General features: G+C 40.3%; 1 protein-coding gene across 3 annotated transcripts; it reads left to right on the top strand.

Annotated features, from left to right (window-relative positions):
• Positions 1 to 959: 959 nt before the first annotated feature.
• On the top strand, positions 960 to 21,220 carry slc6a11a (solute carrier family 6 member 11a). 3 transcript variants are annotated; one of them, XM_086118550.1, is made up of 15 exons: positions 960 to 2,862; positions 6,009 to 6,143; positions 6,223 to 6,363; positions 6,495 to 6,576; positions 6,891 to 7,023; positions 8,607 to 8,741; positions 8,823 to 8,926; positions 10,286 to 10,410; positions 10,490 to 10,602; positions 10,700 to 10,837; positions 12,967 to 13,069; positions 14,183 to 14,283; positions 14,367 to 14,537; positions 14,614 to 14,726; positions 20,849 to 21,220. In XM_086118550.1, exons 1-15 carry the CDS (start codon positions 2,847 to 2,849, stop codon positions 20,886 to 20,888), a joined length of 1,650 nt encoding a protein of 549 aa, XP_085974676.1. In that variant the 5' UTR covers positions 960 to 2,846; the 3' UTR covers positions 20,889 to 21,220. The 3 variants fall into 3 exon arrangements, with proteins under 3 accessions (XP_085974676.1, XP_085974674.1, XP_085974675.1); XM_086118548.1 differs by lacking the exon at positions 960 to 2,862 and adding an exon at positions 4,382 to 4,591; XM_086118549.1 differs by lacking the exons at positions 960 to 2,862; positions 20,849 to 21,220 and adding an exon at positions 4,382 to 4,591 and having other exon boundaries at positions 14,614 to 17,222.
• Positions 21,221 to 21,273: the final 53 nt, after the last annotated feature.

Raw genomic sequence — 21,273 nt, 5'->3', positions numbered from 1 at the left:
AGCTCTTCGGTGTTCAATAAATATAGATTTTGCACAATTTCAAGTTTATTAACAAGGACCCGAATGACAAAATGTAACTGGTATTTAAAGAAAACCTCTTCATGATGTCGTTCACGTTTGGACATTGTGAGACCGAGACAAAATTTAAGAAATGGATGATCAAAAGCTTTCCACTGCAACGCAGACCCTTCTCAGAAGAAAGTGTCATCGGCAGGTAGACAAAACGTGGATGAGGGGATTTCCATGGAAATTAAATCATAATAATATTGATATTAACAGTAATTGAAAAAAAAAGAAGCCTGCTGTGGATTTTGTGACTCAGCTCTTATTTAGAGAACAGCAACTATGGAAAAAATCTAATAAACTGAAATATTGAACATGTGCATTCAAATGTATTCAGAAGGTCAAATGAAGTTCACCTGTAAAAGTTAGCGCACATTTTAGATTTAACCTTAAAATGTACCCAGAAGCTGAATACACTCTCTCTATTATTTTGTGAGTAGATTATTTGACATATTGACACTGATTGTTTGATAGAAAGAAAGCCATATAACCAACAGCAATGTACAAACCCCAAATTCCAGTGAAGTTGGGATGTTGTGTAAAATGGAACTGAAAACAGAATTGACTGATTTGCAAATTGAATACACGACAAAGACAAGATCCATCCATCCATCCATCCATTGTCGGATCCGCTTAATCCTCACAAGGGTCGCAGGGGGGTGCTGGAGCCTCTCCCAGCTGTCTTCGAGGGGTAGGTGGGGGACACCCTAACCGGTTGCCAACTAATCGCAGGGCACACAGAGACGAACAACCATCCATGCCCACACTCACACCCAGGGACAATTTCGAGTGTTCAATCAGCCTGCTATGCCTGTTTTTGGAATGTGGGAGGAAACCGGAGTACCTGGAGAAAACCCACGTCAGCCCGGGGAGAACATGCAAACTCCACACAGGGAGGCCAGAGCTGAAATTGAACCCGGTATCTCTACTGTGAGGTCAACGTGCTAACCACTTGCCACCGGACTGCCCACAAAGACAAGATATTTAATGTAAAAAAAAACCACGAACATTTTTGTCTTTTTTATTTTCTCACAAAAATTCATTTCTTGTGAACTTGATGCCCGCAACATGTTCTCAAAAAGCTAGGAGAGGGGTAACAAGAGACTGTGGGCAGGTGAGTGCTCAATGCTCAACATTTCGCTTCGTATAGTTAAACTGGAAAAACGTGTCCTGAAAAGGTTTTTTTTTTTTTTTTTTTTTTTTTTTACAAGCACGGCTTCGGTAAGGTTTACTATTATTCAAACAATTTAACGTTTTTCCATGTACAATTGTTTGGAATTTGGGGATTTCATCTACTACGGTTCATCATGTCATCAAAAGATTGAGATCTACATATGCAAGTCAAAATTCGAGCAAGTAAAGTGAAAGCCATATACTGTATCCACCACACCCCAGAAGTGCCGCCAGCTTTTCTTGTCTCAAGCTCATCTGAGGTAGACTGACATGAAGTGAAAAGCTGTCCTGTGGTCTGACAAGTCCACATTTCAAATTGTTTTTGTTCATTTTTTTTTAAATTTATAGTTTGAACATCATACAACACGTCTTTGTAATTTATTCGAGATCAGTGTCGCTTGAAAGGTTTTGTAAATCATTGTGTCGTATTTTCATTTACGTTTTACACAATGTCCTGACTTCAACCGAATTGGGGTTTGTAGTATATAAGAACAAGTCTAATGTGTTTGGAACCAAGTTTTCAGTTTTCATAATCGTGCTACATCTTAATTGCTCTTCCACTATGTTTGAAATGTGACTGCTGTGAAATGTTCCAGTGTTAAGTCAGGTCAAGTAGAAGAGGATAAATCATCTTTCACCACAATAGTGTATATACTGCACCTATTTCACACCTAGGTGATATTTATTTTTATCTTCCTGTCAGAGTCTAAAATTGCCGTTGTCTATTCTGTTAAAGACATTGACAGGCAACGTGTTTTTCTTCTTAGTTGCACTGATTAATTACCTATTTTTTACGACACACGCACGCACATGCATGCACACACCCTCACGCATATCTTTTTCAGGATGAGACAGCGGTTGTCCCTAAGGCTGAACAAAATGACAACGTGACGAAAGTTCAACAAAATCTCTGAGGTTGAGCTGCCATTCATGTGTGATAAGATTCATCATCGTCACCGACTTTAAAAAAAAAAAAAAAAAAGCTTTTTCGGTGGCTTTTCTGTGTTAAGCAATTTATGAAACCCGTAAAACTAAACTTGGGGGAATGTATCAAAGCAGTATACTCTTTGTCCCTGTTGCTCAAGCATCAATAATAAAAGAAAAACTGAACATGCAGTCGTAATGTGAAGAGATTCACCTCTCAGCAACCTCGCTCTGAATGTTCATCACCATGAACCTGGTCGTGCATCATCAGAGTTAAAGGGTGAGTACACAATTTATTGCTTAAATTTTACTATTCAGTGATTCATCTCTTTTAAGGTTTGGTTGACAGAACATATGAAAAGAAAAGTTCACTTGCATCCAGCAAACTCCCTTAAATGCTACAGTACGTGTCGATCACATCATCACGCCTTTCACTAGCTCGCTCTCATTCACTCAGCAACTTCTCATCCACTTGGCCGTCTCATCGAGTTGCATCCGAAGCCCTCCGGCATCTGCCCCAAGCCGCCCCCCTACATGGCTGGTTCCACAACCGTCGGACTGAAGGACCACCGAGCCTCTGGACTGCGGCCGGAAGACATCTTCATCAGGGTCAAGACCACCTGGAAGGTTCCAAGGGATGCTCCTCACCCTCCTTATCGAGACCTGCAGACCTCCCATTCAAGTGAATGGACGCGACAAACGGTACACCTTGTTCGCTGAAAGTTTTACCACGAGCTTCTCTATTTCTTCCAGTAGTATATAGAAAATTGTAAATATGGTTGACATCCAGAGGAGTTGGGTAATTTTCACCACTGGATTAACTTGTGCTACCCCGCTAGGACATTGGTTCAGATCTACAAATTTAGATTCTACCATGGTGGAAGTGTGGTGACTGCACAACAGTGGACATACCTACATTTATTTGCATTGTGGATTTGAGTACCGCTGTCACTGTCTATTTTCTTTAAAATCTTATGACAATGTTTACAATTTCTTACAATCTCACCATAGTTCAACCCTCAACATTCCATGAGAGTAGTTAAACATGGCACAGAGTGCACCTGTCGTTTTGTCACTTCAGGCATAAAGGCTTCTAATCATTTAAGAAAAGCCTTGACACCTTTAAGGTGTACATCGTACACCTATATACTTGCAAAACCGGTTGTTGTTTGGCAGCTTCCCTTTTTTTTTTTAACCCTTAATTGTCACGCGTTCCAGATGATTTGCAGATTATTTATTACTGACGTAAATCTCGAGTTTGCGGACTTTACCTGCAAAGTATTACTAACTTTGTACGAAAATGCAACAGATACAGGTTGCCAGCCAATTACACGGCACACATAGTTGAATAACCACCCGGGCTCACAATCACACCTAGGGAGAAGTTAGTGTTCCATGCGTGTTTTTGGGATGTGAGATGAAGTAAATGAAAACTACACACAGGAGGTCCGCAGCTGGAATCGAACCCTGCACTGTAAGGCCGATGTGCTAACCGGTCTTGCACCGTGCCGCCCTAAGAAAGACATATGGAAGTTATAACAAGTTGAATGAATGAGGTGTCTGAGCGTGTGAATGAGTCGAGTATCAAGGCGGCGACCAGTCGAAAGGCGCTCGATGACGTCACTTTGGGGACGCATATTGTTTCAATGGTCTGTGTAAGATTACACAAACCGTTGTTACAACACCGGTGTGCCGTACAAACTCACAGCTGTCGTAAAACCCGTTGGAATAAATCTAATGCTCATGTAAGAAATAAATTTATTTCTTTATTTATTGAGCATGGTGGTTTGCCAATCACGATGACATTATTAATATAAGAAGAGCATTACAAACAAGATGACTTTGTACGCAAAGAGAATCGGGTAAAAATGAACAAACTGGGATATTTAAAAGGACAAGGACAAATGTCGTGTTTTACGTCAGAGAAAGGGAGAAAGCGTTTGATTTTTCCAAGTTCAGTCCTAAAAATAACAAAAACGGAAGTTCATCCGATTATGCTAGTTCCTTCTTACGTCCTTTTTAGTTCTTTCGTTCGTAATAACCTTCAGAAAGCCAAACACACATGATTGTCTTGCCTATCATTCCTGACTTTTTTTAAGGGGGGCGGGGGGTGTATTCGTGGCTCACCTTTCAAGAGGTCCCCCTTGTGGCCAAACCACCATGCATCTATTACATAGCTCCGTTATGAGACAGTTCCCCATCCAGTCCAACCTAGAATCAAGTGTCAATTGCATTCCCCCACACTCAGCAAGCGGCATGGCCGACTCCCTTGGAAAGATTTGCTACGTCTCTCCAAAGACGTCTCCACAAAGACTCAAGGAGCGTGGCAAGTGGGCCACTAAAAGCGAGTTCATCCTGTCAGTGGCCGGTGCAATTATCGGACTTGGGAATGTTTGGAGGTTTCCTTATTTATGCTACAAGAACGGCGGTGGTAAGAGTCAATGTTTGTTTGTTTGTTTGTTTGTTTTAAATTGGAGTGGTATGTAACACTTCGGTTGAAAACACCTAAAGAAACCTACTGTGCGGCTTTTTGCACTGCATCTCAACTTAAATCCCGTTTTTGTTTTTTGTTTTTACTTCACCTTATTTGCTTGTTATGTACGTAGCGCGAGTTTTTCCTCAATGGGGAAAGTTTATCACGCTCACAAATAAATCGCTTTTTTTGTCACTGGACCAATGTATGGGTAAAAGTAAACTAAAGTCACTGCCAAAGTCCCTGGAAGCCATCCGCTGTAATACTAATCTTCCCTGCGTGCCCTCTGCTTCGCTTTTGATGCAAATGGCTTTGACAGCTTCTAAAAGACTAAGAAAATAACGTGCAGCACGTGCCAAAATCACATTCTTGGCCGAACACTACGTGTTTTTTTTAACAATCTCTTACCAAAGCCTTACATTTGGTATTCTGTTAAACGTAACAAGTTTGTTGTGTTTTCACGTACAAATCCCCTTGCCCATCAAACGGAAACTGAGCTGCTTTTAATCTTCCCCCCCCCCCCCCCCCCAGTTTGTGCCCAAGAGGTGAGGAGTTAAAGAGCATCGTGCTTTGACTGACTCGGTCGAGCACAAACACTGATGTGACCCCCAGTTTATATGTTAAAACAGACATTTTTCTAGCAAACATTTACGAATAAAAGTGCGGATATAAAGCAGAGTGTGTTACCTAAAATTGTCTATTTCATCCAGGCCCACCCACACATAATGTCGTAACACTTTTTTTTTTCTCTGAGTCAGCAGGTGAGACATGCTGAAAAAATGTTGACAAGTCAGTTGTTTGGTAATGTTCATGCAAGTTTTAGCAAAAAAATAAACCAAACTTGCATCAATGTTGCCAAACGGCACCGTAAATCAAGTAAAGCTGTTACACGTTAATATGACCAATTGCTGATTAATTAAAAGGAAATGTCAACAATAAAGGGGAGACAAAGTCACATTTTATTAGACATTTTATTTACGATAATATGTTTTAGCTGGCACACTCGTCCAAACGCAGTATTGTGATTAATATTTATGGGCTATGAATTAAGATGCAAAATCTGCCTGTTTTTATCCTTCTCAGGGGACAAAGCAAATTTTATTTTGCCTTGTACTGCCACTTGCTGTTGACTGAAAATGACATCACAGTCCCTAAAGGCACAACTTGTGAAGGCCACGTGGCCGAACCCAGTAAAGATGTGAGCCGGCACAGTCATTACATGACCCTTTCCTATAGATAGCGAGTGGCAGTACAAGCCAAAATGGCATCAGAGTTGCTCAGGGCTGAGCTAACGGCTTCCGAAATTATGATTCTTCTGCCATTAAATACATGTTCCCTCGCTCCGCCTGCTGATCCTTTGTATCTTGGCTTGTAGGAGCATTCTTCATTCCATATGTCCTGTTTCTTGGTACCTGCGGTATCCCTCTATTTGTCCTGGAGACGGCTCTGGGCCAGTACACCAGTCAAGGGGGAATCATGTGCTGGAGGAGGATCTGCCCCTTGTTTGAAGGCAAAGAACTTTTTCCTCTCCAAAGAACATTAGGAGGAAACACGAAAGAAATGGTTTTAACGCCGGTTGTCATTTTCAGGCATTGGATACGCCGGCCAGCTCATCCTTTTCTATGGATGCATCAGCTACATGGTCATTTTAGCCTGGGCGTTTCTCTACTTGTTCTCTTCTTTTTCCAGAGAGATGCCATGGGCAACATGTGATAATACATGGAACACAGGTACTGAAATTGCATTTGGGAAGTGCGGGAGGGGGCAAGGGTGGGGGGGGGGTTGTTCTAATGTCTGCATTGTTTTATTGTGTTGACAAAAAATGAAATGTGTCTGTTTTAACAATCTGAAAATATTTCAGACTCTTGCGTCGTATTGAGCAACTATAGTGCCAATTGGACTTCCAATATGAACGTATCATCATCTGTTGTGGAGTTTTGGCAGTAAGTTTTTAGATGTTTTTATTATTCTTTGACCGTCAGTATGATAAAACAGTGCAGGGCAGCCAGATTTGGGAAAAATCAAAAGTTCCGGATCCTTTCAGGGAAATCCATGTCAGGAATTCAAACTGCTATTATTGTGAAATTTGACTGGGCCAATCAATAGACATTGAACAGAAAGAGAGGAGCTGGAATGAAGGTGAGAGATAGCATTGTTAGCCACCATAGCAACAGTTTTATTGAGTATTATTCCCAATGAAAAAGCCTACACCTCCTAATTATTCTCTTCCTACCTAAGACTTCATTGGTCCTTACAGACGCCGCGTGCTAAACATATCTCCTGGCATTGAGGTCCTGGGAAAGATCCAATGGGAGCTTTCTTTGTGCCTTCTTCTTGCTTGGATCATCTGCTACTTTTGTGTCTGGAAGGGGGTGCGATCCACCGGGAAGGTAAGAAAGACTGCTACAAATATTGAAGATGGACATTCCATCCTTGGTGTTTTTGCAACCTCCAAAGTTGACCACAATCTTCTCTGTGAGATAGTTGACTTCCAAGTCGTTCCAAATTCAAAACACATTTTCCTCATTGGAAATATCTTATGAAAAGTGATGCCCATGCAAATGACTATTTATCGAGTCCGAAATAACCGTTATGACCATGTTTTTTTTTTCTCAGCGAACAATAAGTCGATACATTAATTATCGTGACGGTATTATTTCAATATGACTTAAAAGTGAAGAAAAGTCAGCATTTTCTTTGAAAATAAAAACACTTGTATTTATTTTAGCAGGCCACATAAATTGATGAAGCCAGCCCCCATGCCTTGAGTTTGACACCTCTGATATATTTTTCACAGTTTTTTTTTTTTAATAGAAGAAAACAAAAATCTTAGTAACTTGGCGATATGATTGTATGGTCAGAGACGGGAGGTATGTATGCTGGCCACAGGTGGTGGAGTGGTTATGGTCCACATACAGCAACTTTGCAGTTGTCCCCTGCTGCTTAACATGACGGCATCACTCTGGCTACTCTTCTGTGCAGCCCCAAATACTCCGCAATTGCTTGAACACAAAAATGAAGTGTGAAGCAATTAGCCAAATGTTACTTCAACAACATTCCGTGACTTTTCTTTGGTCCTGTTGCATGATTTCTGTGGACAGCTGGACTTTGATGTAAACATTGTTCACCTGATTTTCATTTCAGCAGTGAGATGTTCATGGGTCATCCCTGCATGACGTCTTCCACCCGCCCATCTTTTATTATTGTGCTTTCGGAAACATTAATATATGTCGTGGCTTCATTTTTCAAACCGTACAGGTATCCTAACAGAATCCATTAGCATACTAGAGCTGGTAAGAACATAAGGTTTATGCTTTTGGCAGAATGGATATTGTTTTGGATGTGGAAAGAAAATAGACATTGAAAGACTATTATCCCAAATATGAACGGTACAATGAGAAAAAAGTGTATATGTATGTTTTTCATGGATAAACCTTTCTTGTCGTCCCCCTCACAACGACCTATGTGGTTTTGGGATTCTTTCATGTTTATATGGACTGTTTTGTCGGGCCAGAGTTGCGCTCCGTGGGGGGCTCGGCTCCCACGTAACTTGGACGGCAGGTCAGCCCCAGATGAGTTCAACTACGTACAGTGTATCTAATTGGCAACGCCTCACTTCCAGAAAGCTACATTTTGTGTGCCAAAGGGATTGTCGGATACAGTCTGTTATAGATAAAGTATCTGTGTACTTTGGGGACAGTTTGTTCATCTGCATGCTTGTCAAAACAGGAATGGCAGACACTGGGGCTGCTCATTCACTGTCTAGCCTGAGCTATATCAACAGCAGCGGATAGATAGATGGTAAACACAGGCAGACGTGATCTGAAAATAGGCTCTGTCATGACCCTCTTAGACCTTGATTGTGTATGCGCAGTCGTAAAACAGCTTGCTGTTGAAAATCAACTTGCAGCAGTCGTTGTTGTTGTTGTTTTTTTTTTTAAAGTATTCATAAACTCTTCATTCATCTATTTAGGCTACCTACTTCACAGCAACCTTTCCCTTCGTCATGTTAGTGGTGTTGTTTGTCAGAGGAATGAGCCTTCCCGGCGCCCTGCATGGCATCAAGTACTACTTGTACCCCAATCCCGCACGGCTCGCTGATCCACAGGTATTAAATGCATTTGTTGACACTTACAAAATAAGCGCACGCTTATTTTGTTTTGAAACACTGCTGTTGTGCATGGGATAGGTTTGGATGGATGCTGGAACCCAGATATTCTATTCCTACGCCATATGCTTGGGATGTCTAACCACACTTGGGAGCTACAACAAGTACAACAACAATTGTTACAGGTGAGCATTTTACATTTAATATGACGCCATTTGACAATTTTGAAGCGTGAAACCGGACAAGTGCCATTTTGACAAAAATAAAACCATGCCGACCACAAGACTATCTATCCCTGCAAATCCAGACAAGGCTTATGAAAAACCTCCTAGAAAATAAAGGTTTGGGTTCAGAAACCGACAGGTGCCTCACGCGCGTTTTGCTACAGATAGCATCTTTGTAATTTAACACTGTCACAAGCGCCAACAGTACATACTGATGTCAAACTCATCACTCGAGATGTCGCTGTTGAATATATATACTGTGTATAATTTATTGTAAAAAAATATATATACACAGTATATATATTTTTTACAATAAATTATTCCAGTGGTTTATTTATCGAATGGTTACAATTTTATTTTGCATCAAGGTGTATTACAAAACCATCATGTCCCACCCTGTTTATTCGCCAATGAGTTTGTTAACATATGTGGTATTTAGTAGTGATAAAAAACAAACAAACAATGTGCACTCACTCAACTTTTTAAATCTGATTCAGTTACTGGGTTGGTGATTGTTTTCCAAAGTCAAAGCAGATGTTTGCAAATGTCTTATTTCGATTTAAACATACCGCCCCACCCAAAAGAAATCACGTGATCAAACTCAGAAAACAGGTGGGCCGTAAAGATTGGTTGTTACTTGAGCCCTGAGCAACTGTGATGTCATTTTGAGGGGACGGCAAGTAGCAAAAATGGCCACCGCATGAGATGAATAAAAACAGGAAGAGTATTCATCTGAATTCATATTTCACAAGTGCATATACATCAGAATACCATGTTTCGACTAGTGGGGGCGCTTAGAAAATATTTATTGTTCAGAAAAATGTAGACTTGACTTCCCTTTTAAGGGTTAATTAAGTTAAGGGGCAGGGTTAGTCAAAGAGACTGAACTTCTCGCACACTAGCTTCTTATGTATTTGTATTCACAAAGTTGAATGATTTCAGCATCATGTCAAAATTGTGTGATCGTTTTTTGAAAGCAAATAATTTTCTTGGTGTTGTGTTCAATAAATGTTCTTTTTTTTTTTTAATTATTACTTAATTTAATTTATTACCTTTAACCTCAAACCTGAATTGAAATTTTTGAAAAAGTTAAAAAAGATGTCTGCTTTTGCATTTGAACTCCTCGTTTGTTTCCTTTCGCAAAGGTCACATACCTCTTTCTAGTTATCATTTTCAATACTGTTAGGCAACATTGTTGTGCCCAGCGTTTTGTTTTTAAATTTGACGAGTACAATGTCATATATATGTCCTTGTTTCCCGATTATGGTTTCCTGGCCATAAAATAGCTACTCAGTATTTTTATTTGTGTGTGATTTCCAGAGACTCCTTCTTTCTTTGCTTGCTGAATAGTGGGACCAGCTTTGTTAGTGGCTTTGCTATTTTCTCAGTTCTGGGCTACATGTCCCAAAAACAAGGTGTGGACATCGCCTTGGTAGCTGAGTCAGGTATGGCCTCACTCGACATGCATGACAAGTAGAAGAGTACCAGCCTCTGTTTCAACCTCACGCTGGGTTGACTCTGCAGGTCCAGGCCTTGTCTTCATCGTGTACCCACAAGCGGTGAGCCTCCTGCCATGGCCTCAAGTGTGGTCTGTGTGTTTTTTCACCATGATCATCCTGTTGGGAATCGACGGTCAGGTCCGTTGAAGCCTCTGTGACATTCCTTCAGATACAGCATATTCAGACATGATCCTTCTCCATTTGGCTGACTGCTTGTTCTTTTATCATGCCTCAGTTTGCTGGACTTGAAAGCATCATGACCTCTATCACGGATATGTACCCTTCCCAGATCCAAAAAGGATACCGGAGAGAGCTTATTTTATTGTTTATCTGTGTTTTTTGCTATCTCTTCGGCAACTTTTTGGTGTCACAGGTAAGAATTGAGTCTGAGTAGACTAATTTATGTTAAACTATGATGATATTAAGGATCTCAGATGTATTCCCATTAGTTATTTTGACCCTTTAATCATACCAATTAGTCACAAATGGTGTTTTGGTACACCTGCATGACTTTGATGCAGCCAACATGGGTTCAGTTCCAGCTAGGTGACGATGAGGACGTGAGTGTGTTAGTCTTTCACGATATGTGTGCCGTGTGATTGACTGCTCGCCAGCTCAGGGTGTCGTGGGTGTGTCATTTCTATTTGGGAAGTCTCATTATTCAGGTTTGGAAGGGCTAACCAAAATCAAAAGCCAAAAACATGATGAATAAGCAATTTAGCAAGATGTGTGGGAAGCCAAACAGACAAAATACTGTGTCGTATTCCTTCCATGACTGAAAACAATGAAAATGTCTTCATCTGTTCCGTCCCCCGACCCCAAAAAATGGCTGGTGAATCATAATGAATCATATATTTCAGAATCGTATTAGAACGAATCTTGCAATTTGGTTGCGTGCGTTGCCACTTGTATAATGAGGTCAATAGGTGTGCTCATTCATCGAGTGGAGGCAGGTAGGCTCCTTCCTATGCGTATGGGAATAGTTAGCCAGCTAATAATGAACATTAAATAAACTGTGAAGCATTACGGAGTCCACCTCGGCAGTGCATCTACGCTTCTGTCTTTAGTTTGCTGCCGGCCTCCTACTCACTCTCTCACTAACGAAGAGTGTTGGACACTTTGAGCCGAGGAGAGCCCGTCTCCCCAGCCACCTATAGCTAGCTTAGCTATCAGATGTATCTGGTTTTTCGGCAGTTAGGATTTATCATTTAAAACACCAATAAGCACGATAACCCATCCACATTCTACTTTTGGGCGCAATGCGGCAAGAGATCCTGGTTAGAGGAAGCCATTTTCAACAACAACAACAAACCTTTCAAAAAGTTACACACAACAGCTGTGTCTAGCTCCCAACTGGTTCTGTAGATACGTTTTCAAATATTTGAATGTCTTTGCAAAGCACTTTGTGCACCATACCGTGGAGATAAAGCACTATATAAGTGGATTCCATTTACCATTTTGAACAAACTGGATTTTTCATTTGTTCCCCAGTGAGGATAAGCGGTCCGGAGAATGAATGACTGAATGAATGGACTATGATGTATTTTATTCGGAGAAGTGCGTAGGTAGCCCCTTTGAATACATTCAGAAGTCATTCACTGCTGTCAACACAAAGATCAAAACGGGGTTTTGGGTGGGAGTCCCAGCTCTACTCTCTGCGTTGCTCTGCTGTTTTGTTGTTTGACATTTTGCATTGTTTGTTAGCATAAGGCTAAACGGACTGTCGCAAGGTAAAGCCTTATGATTGATTTAAAAATAGAACATGTCATTTTTAGTTTCTTCATTTTGTTTTACAGTTAACTTCAACTGGGAGTTCAAATAAACAGTGAGAAGCGTCTTTTTTTAAGGAACCGCCCAGCATAGGCCAAATTGCTGTTTGTTGTGTACTGACTTAAATTCACTGATGCCATACAACACACATCTCTAATTTTGGCCGAACAACAGCTCTCATCTCTTAATTTAAAAAAAAAAAAACGTGAAAGTCGTGTGACTAATTCAAGACGCTAACAAAATCCACAGCAATATTTTCTTGTTGGGATTCAGATTTGCTTTGAGCTTCAAATGGTGTCAGGTATGTGCCAGATTGGCACTTATGCACATGGGTAGTGCAACTGTGCTGAATTTGTATGCGGCAGGAGTATCAACATGCCAGGTTTTCCACCACCCGATTAAGGTCTATGCAACTGGACAGCTCCTGATTTAGGAATGTGATGCCGTCCCACAGCAAAATGTGACAGGGCTGGCTGGCACGAGAGCGAATACCCACATGATTAGTTTTGGCACATTTTAGTGGGCTCTACCCACACATTTAGCAGTGTTGGCCATTCCTCAAATGCACAATCCTGACACGTTGTCCCTTGTTCTGAAAGGGCTTTCCAGTGACATACTGTATAACACATACTGTATGAACATGATTAAAGGGGAGAAATAAATTGACTGAAATATAATTTTCAACCTTTTTGGAATGGGTTCAGAATAAACTTTTTTTTTTTTCCATTGTAGGCCGGCTCATACATTCTGCAGATTTTTGATCACTATGTCTGCAGTGGTCCTACTCTTCTTTTGATGGCAGTGTTCCAGTCAGTGGCTATTGGATGGATTTATGGTGAGACACGTTTAAGGCGAATGGCTCTCATGACTGCATGCTGTGAAATTTATACAGTCTCAGTTCCACATCTTTTAAAACAAAATCCACAAAAATATTTTTGCCATATCATGTTGTTTTAGATATTTGTCGTATTCCATTTATAAGCATTATGTAGATTACATCTGAAAATGAAAATTTGGAAAAAATCACATTTTAAACCTGCGGTATCAAATTTGATACAGATGATTTAATGTAATATAAAGAATGCATTGCATAATGAAAATGCATGTCTCAAATATGATACAAGGGGCATTCTAGGGCTAAAGTTGTGGTCAGTTGTCGAAAGAAAGTATCAATTCGACTAAGAAAGTACTTCAAATACGATGTGACAAATAGTAGAGTTGACAATCATGTTGTTCATGTATAGGTGACAAAATAAACGAGGCAGCCCAGTTGTGCACTCAGTTGCTTCAAAACACAATTAATCAATAACTTCCAGACAATAGACAGAATTCTGAAACATCAACTGATCTATTATTATAATCTTCTTCATTATAATTATTACATTACATTGTATTATTAAGTATTATTTTATACATTTCACTGGGTGTAGGCTTCCGTCACCTTATTACTTAATGCAGATGAATCATGATAATAATACATTTTATTGATAAGCGCCTTTCAAAACACTCACGGACACTTTACAATCAAGAACAAAACAATCAAACCACCGATAAAACTATCAATAATAAAAGAAGAGATGCCATTTAAAAGGAGTATGCAATTTGGAATAGGTGGGTTTTGAATGTGGGAAGAGAATCAATCTTATGGAAGTTGGGTGGAAGTGAGTTTGGGGGCATAGCGGTTGAAAGCTCTGGACCCCATCGTGTTGAGACGGGCAGAAAGGGTACAGAGAGTTGAAGCGAGGATGAGGATCTGAGGTTACGAGAGGCAACGGAAATTTGAAGATCAGACAGAATATGCTGTCTGATTAAAAATAACCACGGGATCCATTACACTATGTCAACTCTGTACAGCTATATTTGTCATCGAGTCCGTCCTTTGGAGCACGCAGTATATGTTGTAAGTATTAGCTGGAGGCAGTACATGAGAAGTGTTTGTCTTTTTTAGGTGCTGAGCGCTTCAGCGACAACATTGAGGATATGATCGGATACAAACCTCTGCCGCTGATTAAGTACTGCTGGCTCTACGTGACACCTGTGATATGCAGCGTAAGTACACGAAAGCACCTTTCGTTTAGTCGCGTTGACGTATGCGCGTTCACGTCTCACATGTCCTTTCTTTCTTTTGACAGGGAACACTTGTGTTCTTGTTGCTGAAATACACACCACTCAAGTTCAACAACGCCTACGTGTATCCTTGGTGGGCCTATTGGTTTGGCTGGTTCCTTGCTTTGTCTTCCCTATTTTTGATCCCCTTCGCCATGATCTGCAGAGTGGCCAAAGGAAAGGGGAGTCTCTGGCAGGTCTGTGCTTCAGTGAGCCGCTATCGCCTTACATATTTGGTCCTGAATGAAATGTGACATCCTTGTGTGTCTCTAGCGTCTGAAGACAAGCACCCAGTGTGCAGATGATCTCCCAATGATGGCGAAGGAAATGGCGACACTCCGCATTGCACTGAACGCACATGATGATGGCAAAAACAGTAATATTCGGTAAAATAGCATATGTTGAATGACATTCTACATACATATATACTGTACATACAGTATATGTACTAGATCAGGCTGCTTACTAAAAATTATACGACCTATGAGTATCTATTCTATGCAGTATTGGGTAGACAGAAAACTCAAGTTTGGAAAGTTGGGGGGGTTTTTTCCCTTTTTTACAAATTACTCTATTGAAAGTGTTCTTATTACGCTACAGCACAGTAAATATCTGTCCAATTCGCGGTTTGGCATTCGCAGATTTTTTTTTGGGGGGGGGGTGACCCTATCCACATTTAGTTGCTTAAAAACTCACCTAACTGGTTTTGTGCTCTTGCCAAAGCTATTTCGAATGTCAAAATATTGTTTTGGTATCTTTTGGCATCTTGGGACAATGAACTACATTGAAGTTAGAGGAGGAGCTTTATTTAGTCATGCCATAGCCGTGTCTAATGGGGAATAAGTGCTTTGCTGTCATCTTCTGGCATTTATGCGCAATTACAAACCTTTTTTGATGGCCATCAATTATACGCGGCAGGGCTCGCTTCCTGTCATCCCAAATAGTTGAGATTCACCAAACTGTGATTGAGTGCAACGTCAGAATTTGAAAGCCAATCACAGGTTCATGGCAGCATGGCTTAGTGGTAAAGTGGTCGTCTCCCAACCAAGAGGTTGTGGCTTCTATCCCTTGTGACTATCAAAGTGTCATTGTGCAAGACATTGAAACCCCAGTTGCTGCTACATCATCAGCAGGTGAACGAGGAGTCAGTGTGAAGCACTTTTAGTGCCTTCGAGATCAGGGGTCTCAAACTCAGTTCCTGGAGGGCCGCTGTCCTGCATGTTTTCCAGGTCTCCCTGTTGCAACACACCTGATTCAAATGAACAGGTTCAATGTCAGGCTTGCGCAGAGCTTGCTGATGATCTGATCATTTGAATCAGGTGTGTTGCAACGGGGAGACTTGGAAAACATGCAGGACAGCGGCCCTCCAGGAACTGAGTTTGAGACCCCTGTTCTAGATGGAAAAGTGCTCCACAAGTGAATGCCCCATTTAACCAAGTCGGACAGTTTGGAAAGGGACCAAAATTGGGGGAAAGATAGGCTTCTGAAGTCGCAAAAAAAACAAACAAACAGGCGATACACATACTGTACACGTATTCAATGTACTTGACTAGAATTCAGTTCAGACAACACCAAAGACCAAAGGATTAAATCTGTCATATTAGTGCTTAACTTCTTTTTATAGTTATGTGACAGTTAATGTGGCATTTGTGAGGTTTCTACTACATCCTTCTCATTCTTTATGAAAGGTAAGAGAGTGTTTTGTATTTTACTAGGAATGCTTTAGGACGACTAATGCTAGTAGGACAACTACATGTTCTTATTGAGGCAAAACCAGGCTCAGAGTGTCTGATCTGGAACACCAGAGGAATTCCCGGTGGGCTAGGCTCCTAGGGCTGCTATTATAGTCTCTTTTGGGTCCATTTTGAAATCATCAAACAAAGTGCCTTTGGTAGCTCGAGCTGTGTTGTTGCCTTCTGTTTACAACCACATTTCCGCATTGTATGAAATGGGTAGCCCATTACAATATATAGACAGTGTAGCACTGACAAACTTTGTTACGAAGGTTGTCACTAAAAGTTGTAATTATTTAATACCAAAAGTACCAAAAATTTAATACACAACTAGAAAAAAACCACCACTCTAACTATATGTCTTTACAAACAGTCACAAGTGTTAATTGGAACTGGAAGATTTTTGGAAAACTGTTTGAGTATTACTAACCACTAGTATTGCACATTTGGATAGGGACTAACAATCTTGGAACAAAAATAGGCTTCTGAAATTGCACAAAAGAAAAAAAGTTGAACTGCATACACATGCATGCAAGCATTGAATGTACTTTACCTCGCTAGTTCTCAGTTCAGACAGCACCAAAGGATGAACAATGTGTTGCATTGGTGCTTCGCTTCATTTTACTACCGTGTGATCGTTATAAAAATATGACTTTTGAGGAATCTCTAACACCCTCCTCGTTTTTTAATTTTTTTTTTATAACAGAGTGTTTTGACATTTATATCTAATATAGACAATATTAATATAGTCTCTTTTTTGGCCAGAATGTTGTTTTGGTCTTTTCATCTCTGTGTTATGTAAATGACCTTTACCAAAGACACTGACACATCCTTGTGTCATATAAAGTGGGGTACACACATACCGATAACCTGATCTCTCTCAACAGAGCATTTTCTGTCCTTTTGATCAAAGGTCAGTAAAGACGCGATTGTTGGATGCCTCTGAAAGGTTATCCTGTTTTGAGGGGTGTGTTAACAGGGAATTTTTTTTTTCTCTTTCCGGAAATGTTAAACCTGTTCAATATTTGCAATCGCAACTCCTCATGTGTGTGGTCAACAATGATTTTGGACAAACCAGGGACTCCGTGATTGTGACGTGACCTGAGGCTCATGCTGTTGCCAGACACAAAATAAAGGAATTAGTGTTGAGTGTTTGCGTGGATAGTTTTACATCACGTGATGGGCATTTGTCCGCTATGTTGAAAGTCAAGATCGGGATAAGCTAGGTTTGAAATGCAGAGAATTTTATACCAACTTATGCTCACTTTTCCTGTATAACCCTAATCAGTTAATATTAGCTATATACTGTACCGGTAATATATATTTTTTCAATTTCGCTAAATGTGCCGACTGCTAAAAGCGAGTGAGAGTATAGAGAAATCGTACACATTGGCGGTCATAAATTCGAACATCGCTCGTCACCTAGCTGTGGGCAAAAGACAAGTGGAAATAAAACTTAGAATCGTTGACTCCTTGGCTTACTTGATCTTAAACAGCATTGATTTTGCCTACGTAGACAGCCATTAGCATGGCAGGTGTTCGCTGCCATTCCAGTTATTACACAATCCTACATTTTTGACACGTCCAGGGATACCACAGCAACAATCGATATCTAATGCAAAATATGTATTTTATAATCTGTGTTACTTCAGAGTACCAAACAAAAATATACGGGCCATTGGGACAGCTTAACTTCTGCTTTGTTTTTTTTGATCTAAATTTAAGTAGTTTAATCCCATCCAGGCTTTGATTTTAACTCAGACAGGACAAAAGTGACCTGAAAGGAGAAACAGTCCTTTTTGCTTGGCGGGACATTGATGTGACTGTCATCCGCATAGCAGTGAGAGGAAATACCATATTTTCTGAAGATTGAACCCATGCTGAGTAAATACAATGAAAACAGCAGGCACTCATTAAGCAGCGGAACAAAACAACGTGCCAGAATCCTACAAGGCAGGCATGGGCATGTCCAGAGGTGTGAGATATAATGGAAAAACTTGAAATGTGATCATCGAATAAGCTAAGAGTTTGCTTCTTTTACTTTTTTCCACCACCACCCCCACCGCCACTCTTTCGCTTTTTTTTTTTTTTTTTTAATTTGCAGGCAGTCTAGATGCCCTGTGGCACTATGCTGCCTCTCACAGGTCAGTGTTGGTACTGTGTCAGCCATTTGGGTTAAGAGGGGCGTTTGTCGCCAGATATATGATAGTGTGTGGGGTGCTGTGCTGGTTATCTGTGGTACACCACACACTTGCGGATGTTGTTCTCATTATATGTGAGGGTGAAGATGTTAAAAATCAGTATGTGTGTACTGCACCCTGCATAAGGTGTTTTGTTTGTTTGTTTTTTCACAACATGACTTTCGTAATCAAAGCACACGGTTTCTGCACAGATATTTCTTTGCTTGCTTTTTACCATTCTAAATTTCACCATTCCTGTTTCGCTTTGAATCTTTTGCAGGCCTTAGTGTCGGATATGGACATGTTGTTGTTTTGCATACTGTCTAAATATGTGTACTGTGTGCATTTTCAATATAGCTCCACCATTTTTGGAGCTAAAAACAGAGCCTCTCTCTTTCCTGCGTACTCCCTCTTTTGGACCCACAGCGGGTGCAGCAACACTTGGCTTAGTTCCCTGCACCATCTCGTTAGTTAAGGCCGTCTCTCATTTGACCACGTGCGCACTGCTGGGTGTCATGGCGCCAGTTTGGACATTTCCACTTCATTTCCCTTTTGGCACCTTCTCCATGCTGCCCTCACTTTTGTAGAATGTGAGCCAAACAGCATGCATAAGCACGCTACAAAACAAGCAGACGAAATAGTAAGTTCAAGCCTATGCACATTTTCTACTTTGCTATAAAAAAAGTTTCCTATCAAATGGGCATTCTTTCGTTTGTTTTTTGGTATTTAAAGCTCTACCTTTTCTTCATCGGGGAAATGGACTGTTGTGATGTCACATTTGTGGTGGTCAAATAGGTGGTGACAAAAGACTCTAAATGCAGCTTTGGGTCTTGGGAGCTGTTGCTACGGAAAAGAATCCACACAGCAGGGGGCAGGTAGAGTGGTGACTGCGCTTACAAGTGAGGTGCTGTTTGGGTACAAACAGCGCCTCAGTTGTGCAAGTCAGGAAGTTGCTGCAGACGAATGGAAAGCTGTTGAGCATTAATTCAATATCATTGATACCCATGTACTAGTACACTGTGCCTTCACTAGTAAGACAATTCAGCACACGAGTAGAATGATGAGGAGGGACAAGTAGAACGACGGTCTTCCAAATATTTTTACCCACTACTACCACTATTGAAGCACATGATTACCAGCAGAATTTTATAAAGCCACTTGGAGTACTAAAGTTGCTTTCACTCATTAACTAGTGCACAATTTTGCCTCACTAGTTGCAGACTTGTGGTCTGTAACTGCTTACGATTAGCGCTTACGAGTAGGAAGAAAGAGCGCACAAGTGCACACACTTAGATGATAAAAACATTTCTGAATAAACGCTCAAGTGGCTTTCCTTGAAGCGGTTTATTGTTTCGATAGCCTTGATTTCCAGCATTAGTTCAGTATTCAAGCAGTGTTCAAATTTCATACAGTAGTGTGGAAGGCAGTAGTGTAAAAAAAAAAAAATCTCCTGACTAAACAGTTGTTCTGCTAGTGTGTCTGGTGAATTGTCTCACTACTTGAGCGTACTACATTAAAAAACGTTTAAGTATTTATTCGTATCAGTCTTTAGATGTGCTAGTATGTTCTTTGTCTTAATGAGTAACATTTTTTTGTCCCACTAGCATGGACGTTGAAAGCTACCGTCATTTTTGGGACTGCTCCAGCACCCCTAAATTGATTTTCCGCCACACAAACATTGAAATTATTTGAGATTGTTTTTTTTAAATGTATCGGTTTTAACCAAGATCGAGAAGTGTATTAACATACGGTACTTTATTGAAGCATAATATTTTAACAAGAAAATTACAGCAACACCTTCCCGCAACAAAAATGATTTGTTCCATCCTATCCCTCCCACCTCAGTCTTAGTAGCAAGGACAAAGTACATACTGGGCCTTAAAATGGTTTTTAAAAATGGGCTTTTTCAATGAGTTCATGTAATTTCCCCATCATGCAGGTAATGAAAGTTAGCTCAACTTTGAATCAGTTATCATTATTATAGGATCAAACCAAACGACTTTTGATTTTGTGCCTTGCCACCACTCTCACTGAACCGCTTGGATGGTTCCACTGTGGCATGATGCTTTGCACAAACTTGAAATGATGATTTAGCAAAAGGTTTGGAAACATTGGGAAATAATACATATTTTTTTAAGATACATTTTAAAGAGGCAACAGGCCCGAAAATGATGCCAGCATTTACCTCTGACTTTTAAAAAGCTGCTCACCCATGACAACTCAGGCTGTTTGTATAATACTATATGCAACCAACAGCACAATATCAAATGAGCATTATGCAAGTTTTCTGTTTTCAATTACTGTAATGTAGTTCATTAAAATGTCGACAACGCAAGTTACATGCACTCCAGGAATCCACTATATAAAAAAAGCCGCATAAGGACAAATATTTTGTCTTATTTCTTATTCATACATTTGTACTTAAATATCTCTTCCAAGTGTTTTGGCTGTATTTTATGCATGTATTTATGATTTTTTTTTCTGTGGTGAATGTAAAAAGTGTGAAAAAAAATTGCCTCGGCTACAGTGCATTAATCCATTATGTTCCAAAGTCATTTGTTTGTATTCATGTAAAGAATTGCCTCTTTCATCCAGGCAGTACCAACCCACTCCAGTCACACAAAGTTGGCATTGATATGTACCAGAAGGAAGCAAGAGGGACCACTGCAGCAGCTTATGGTCTGATAATGACTGAAAGGTACTGCACTCAACAGGTACATAGGCAACAAGAACACGCGGCCGTCTGGTGCTCCCCAGTTGGGAAATTGATTCACAATTCATTGCTTACTTACTGGACTGATTCGTGTCCTCTCAGTGATTCAATTGGACTTTATGATGATTACATTTTTTTTGTGGTAGTTTTAGCGGTGTCCTTACAATTGATACAGCATCACTATTAATGGTAAAAGGTTCCAAATATCGGGTGTGTATAGTACAAGAGGTAGTTTGTGATGTGTGTCAAAAAAAAAAAAAAGAAACAAATATATTTTGTATATTAAAAAAAACTATTTAAAAGCAAT

This window comes from Hippocampus guttulatus, chromosome 8 (genome assembly GCF_054856545.1).
Source record: "Hippocampus guttulatus isolate MCC_2025c chromosome 8, RoL_Hgut_1.0, whole genome shotgun sequence".
Classification (NCBI taxonomy): Eukaryota; Metazoa; Chordata; class Actinopteri; order Syngnathiformes; family Syngnathidae; genus Hippocampus; species Hippocampus guttulatus.
This window is presented reverse-complemented; position numbering and strand designations above follow the sequence as displayed.

Bases quoted from the DNA above. Each gene is read 5' to 3' on its own strand.
- slc6a11a (XM_086118548.1), top strand. From the start codon at position 4,417: ATGGCCGACTCCCTTGGAAAGATTTGCTACGTCTCTCCAAAGACGTCT. The intron at 4,592-6,008 runs GTAAGAGTCAAT...CTTGGCTTGTAG, and splicing joins ATGCTACAAGAACGGCGGTG to GAGCATTCTTCATTCCATAT. The intron at 14,727-20,848 runs GTAAAATAGCAT...TCTTTCATCCAG, and splicing joins GGCAAAAACAGTAATATTCG to GCAGTACCAACCCACTCCAG.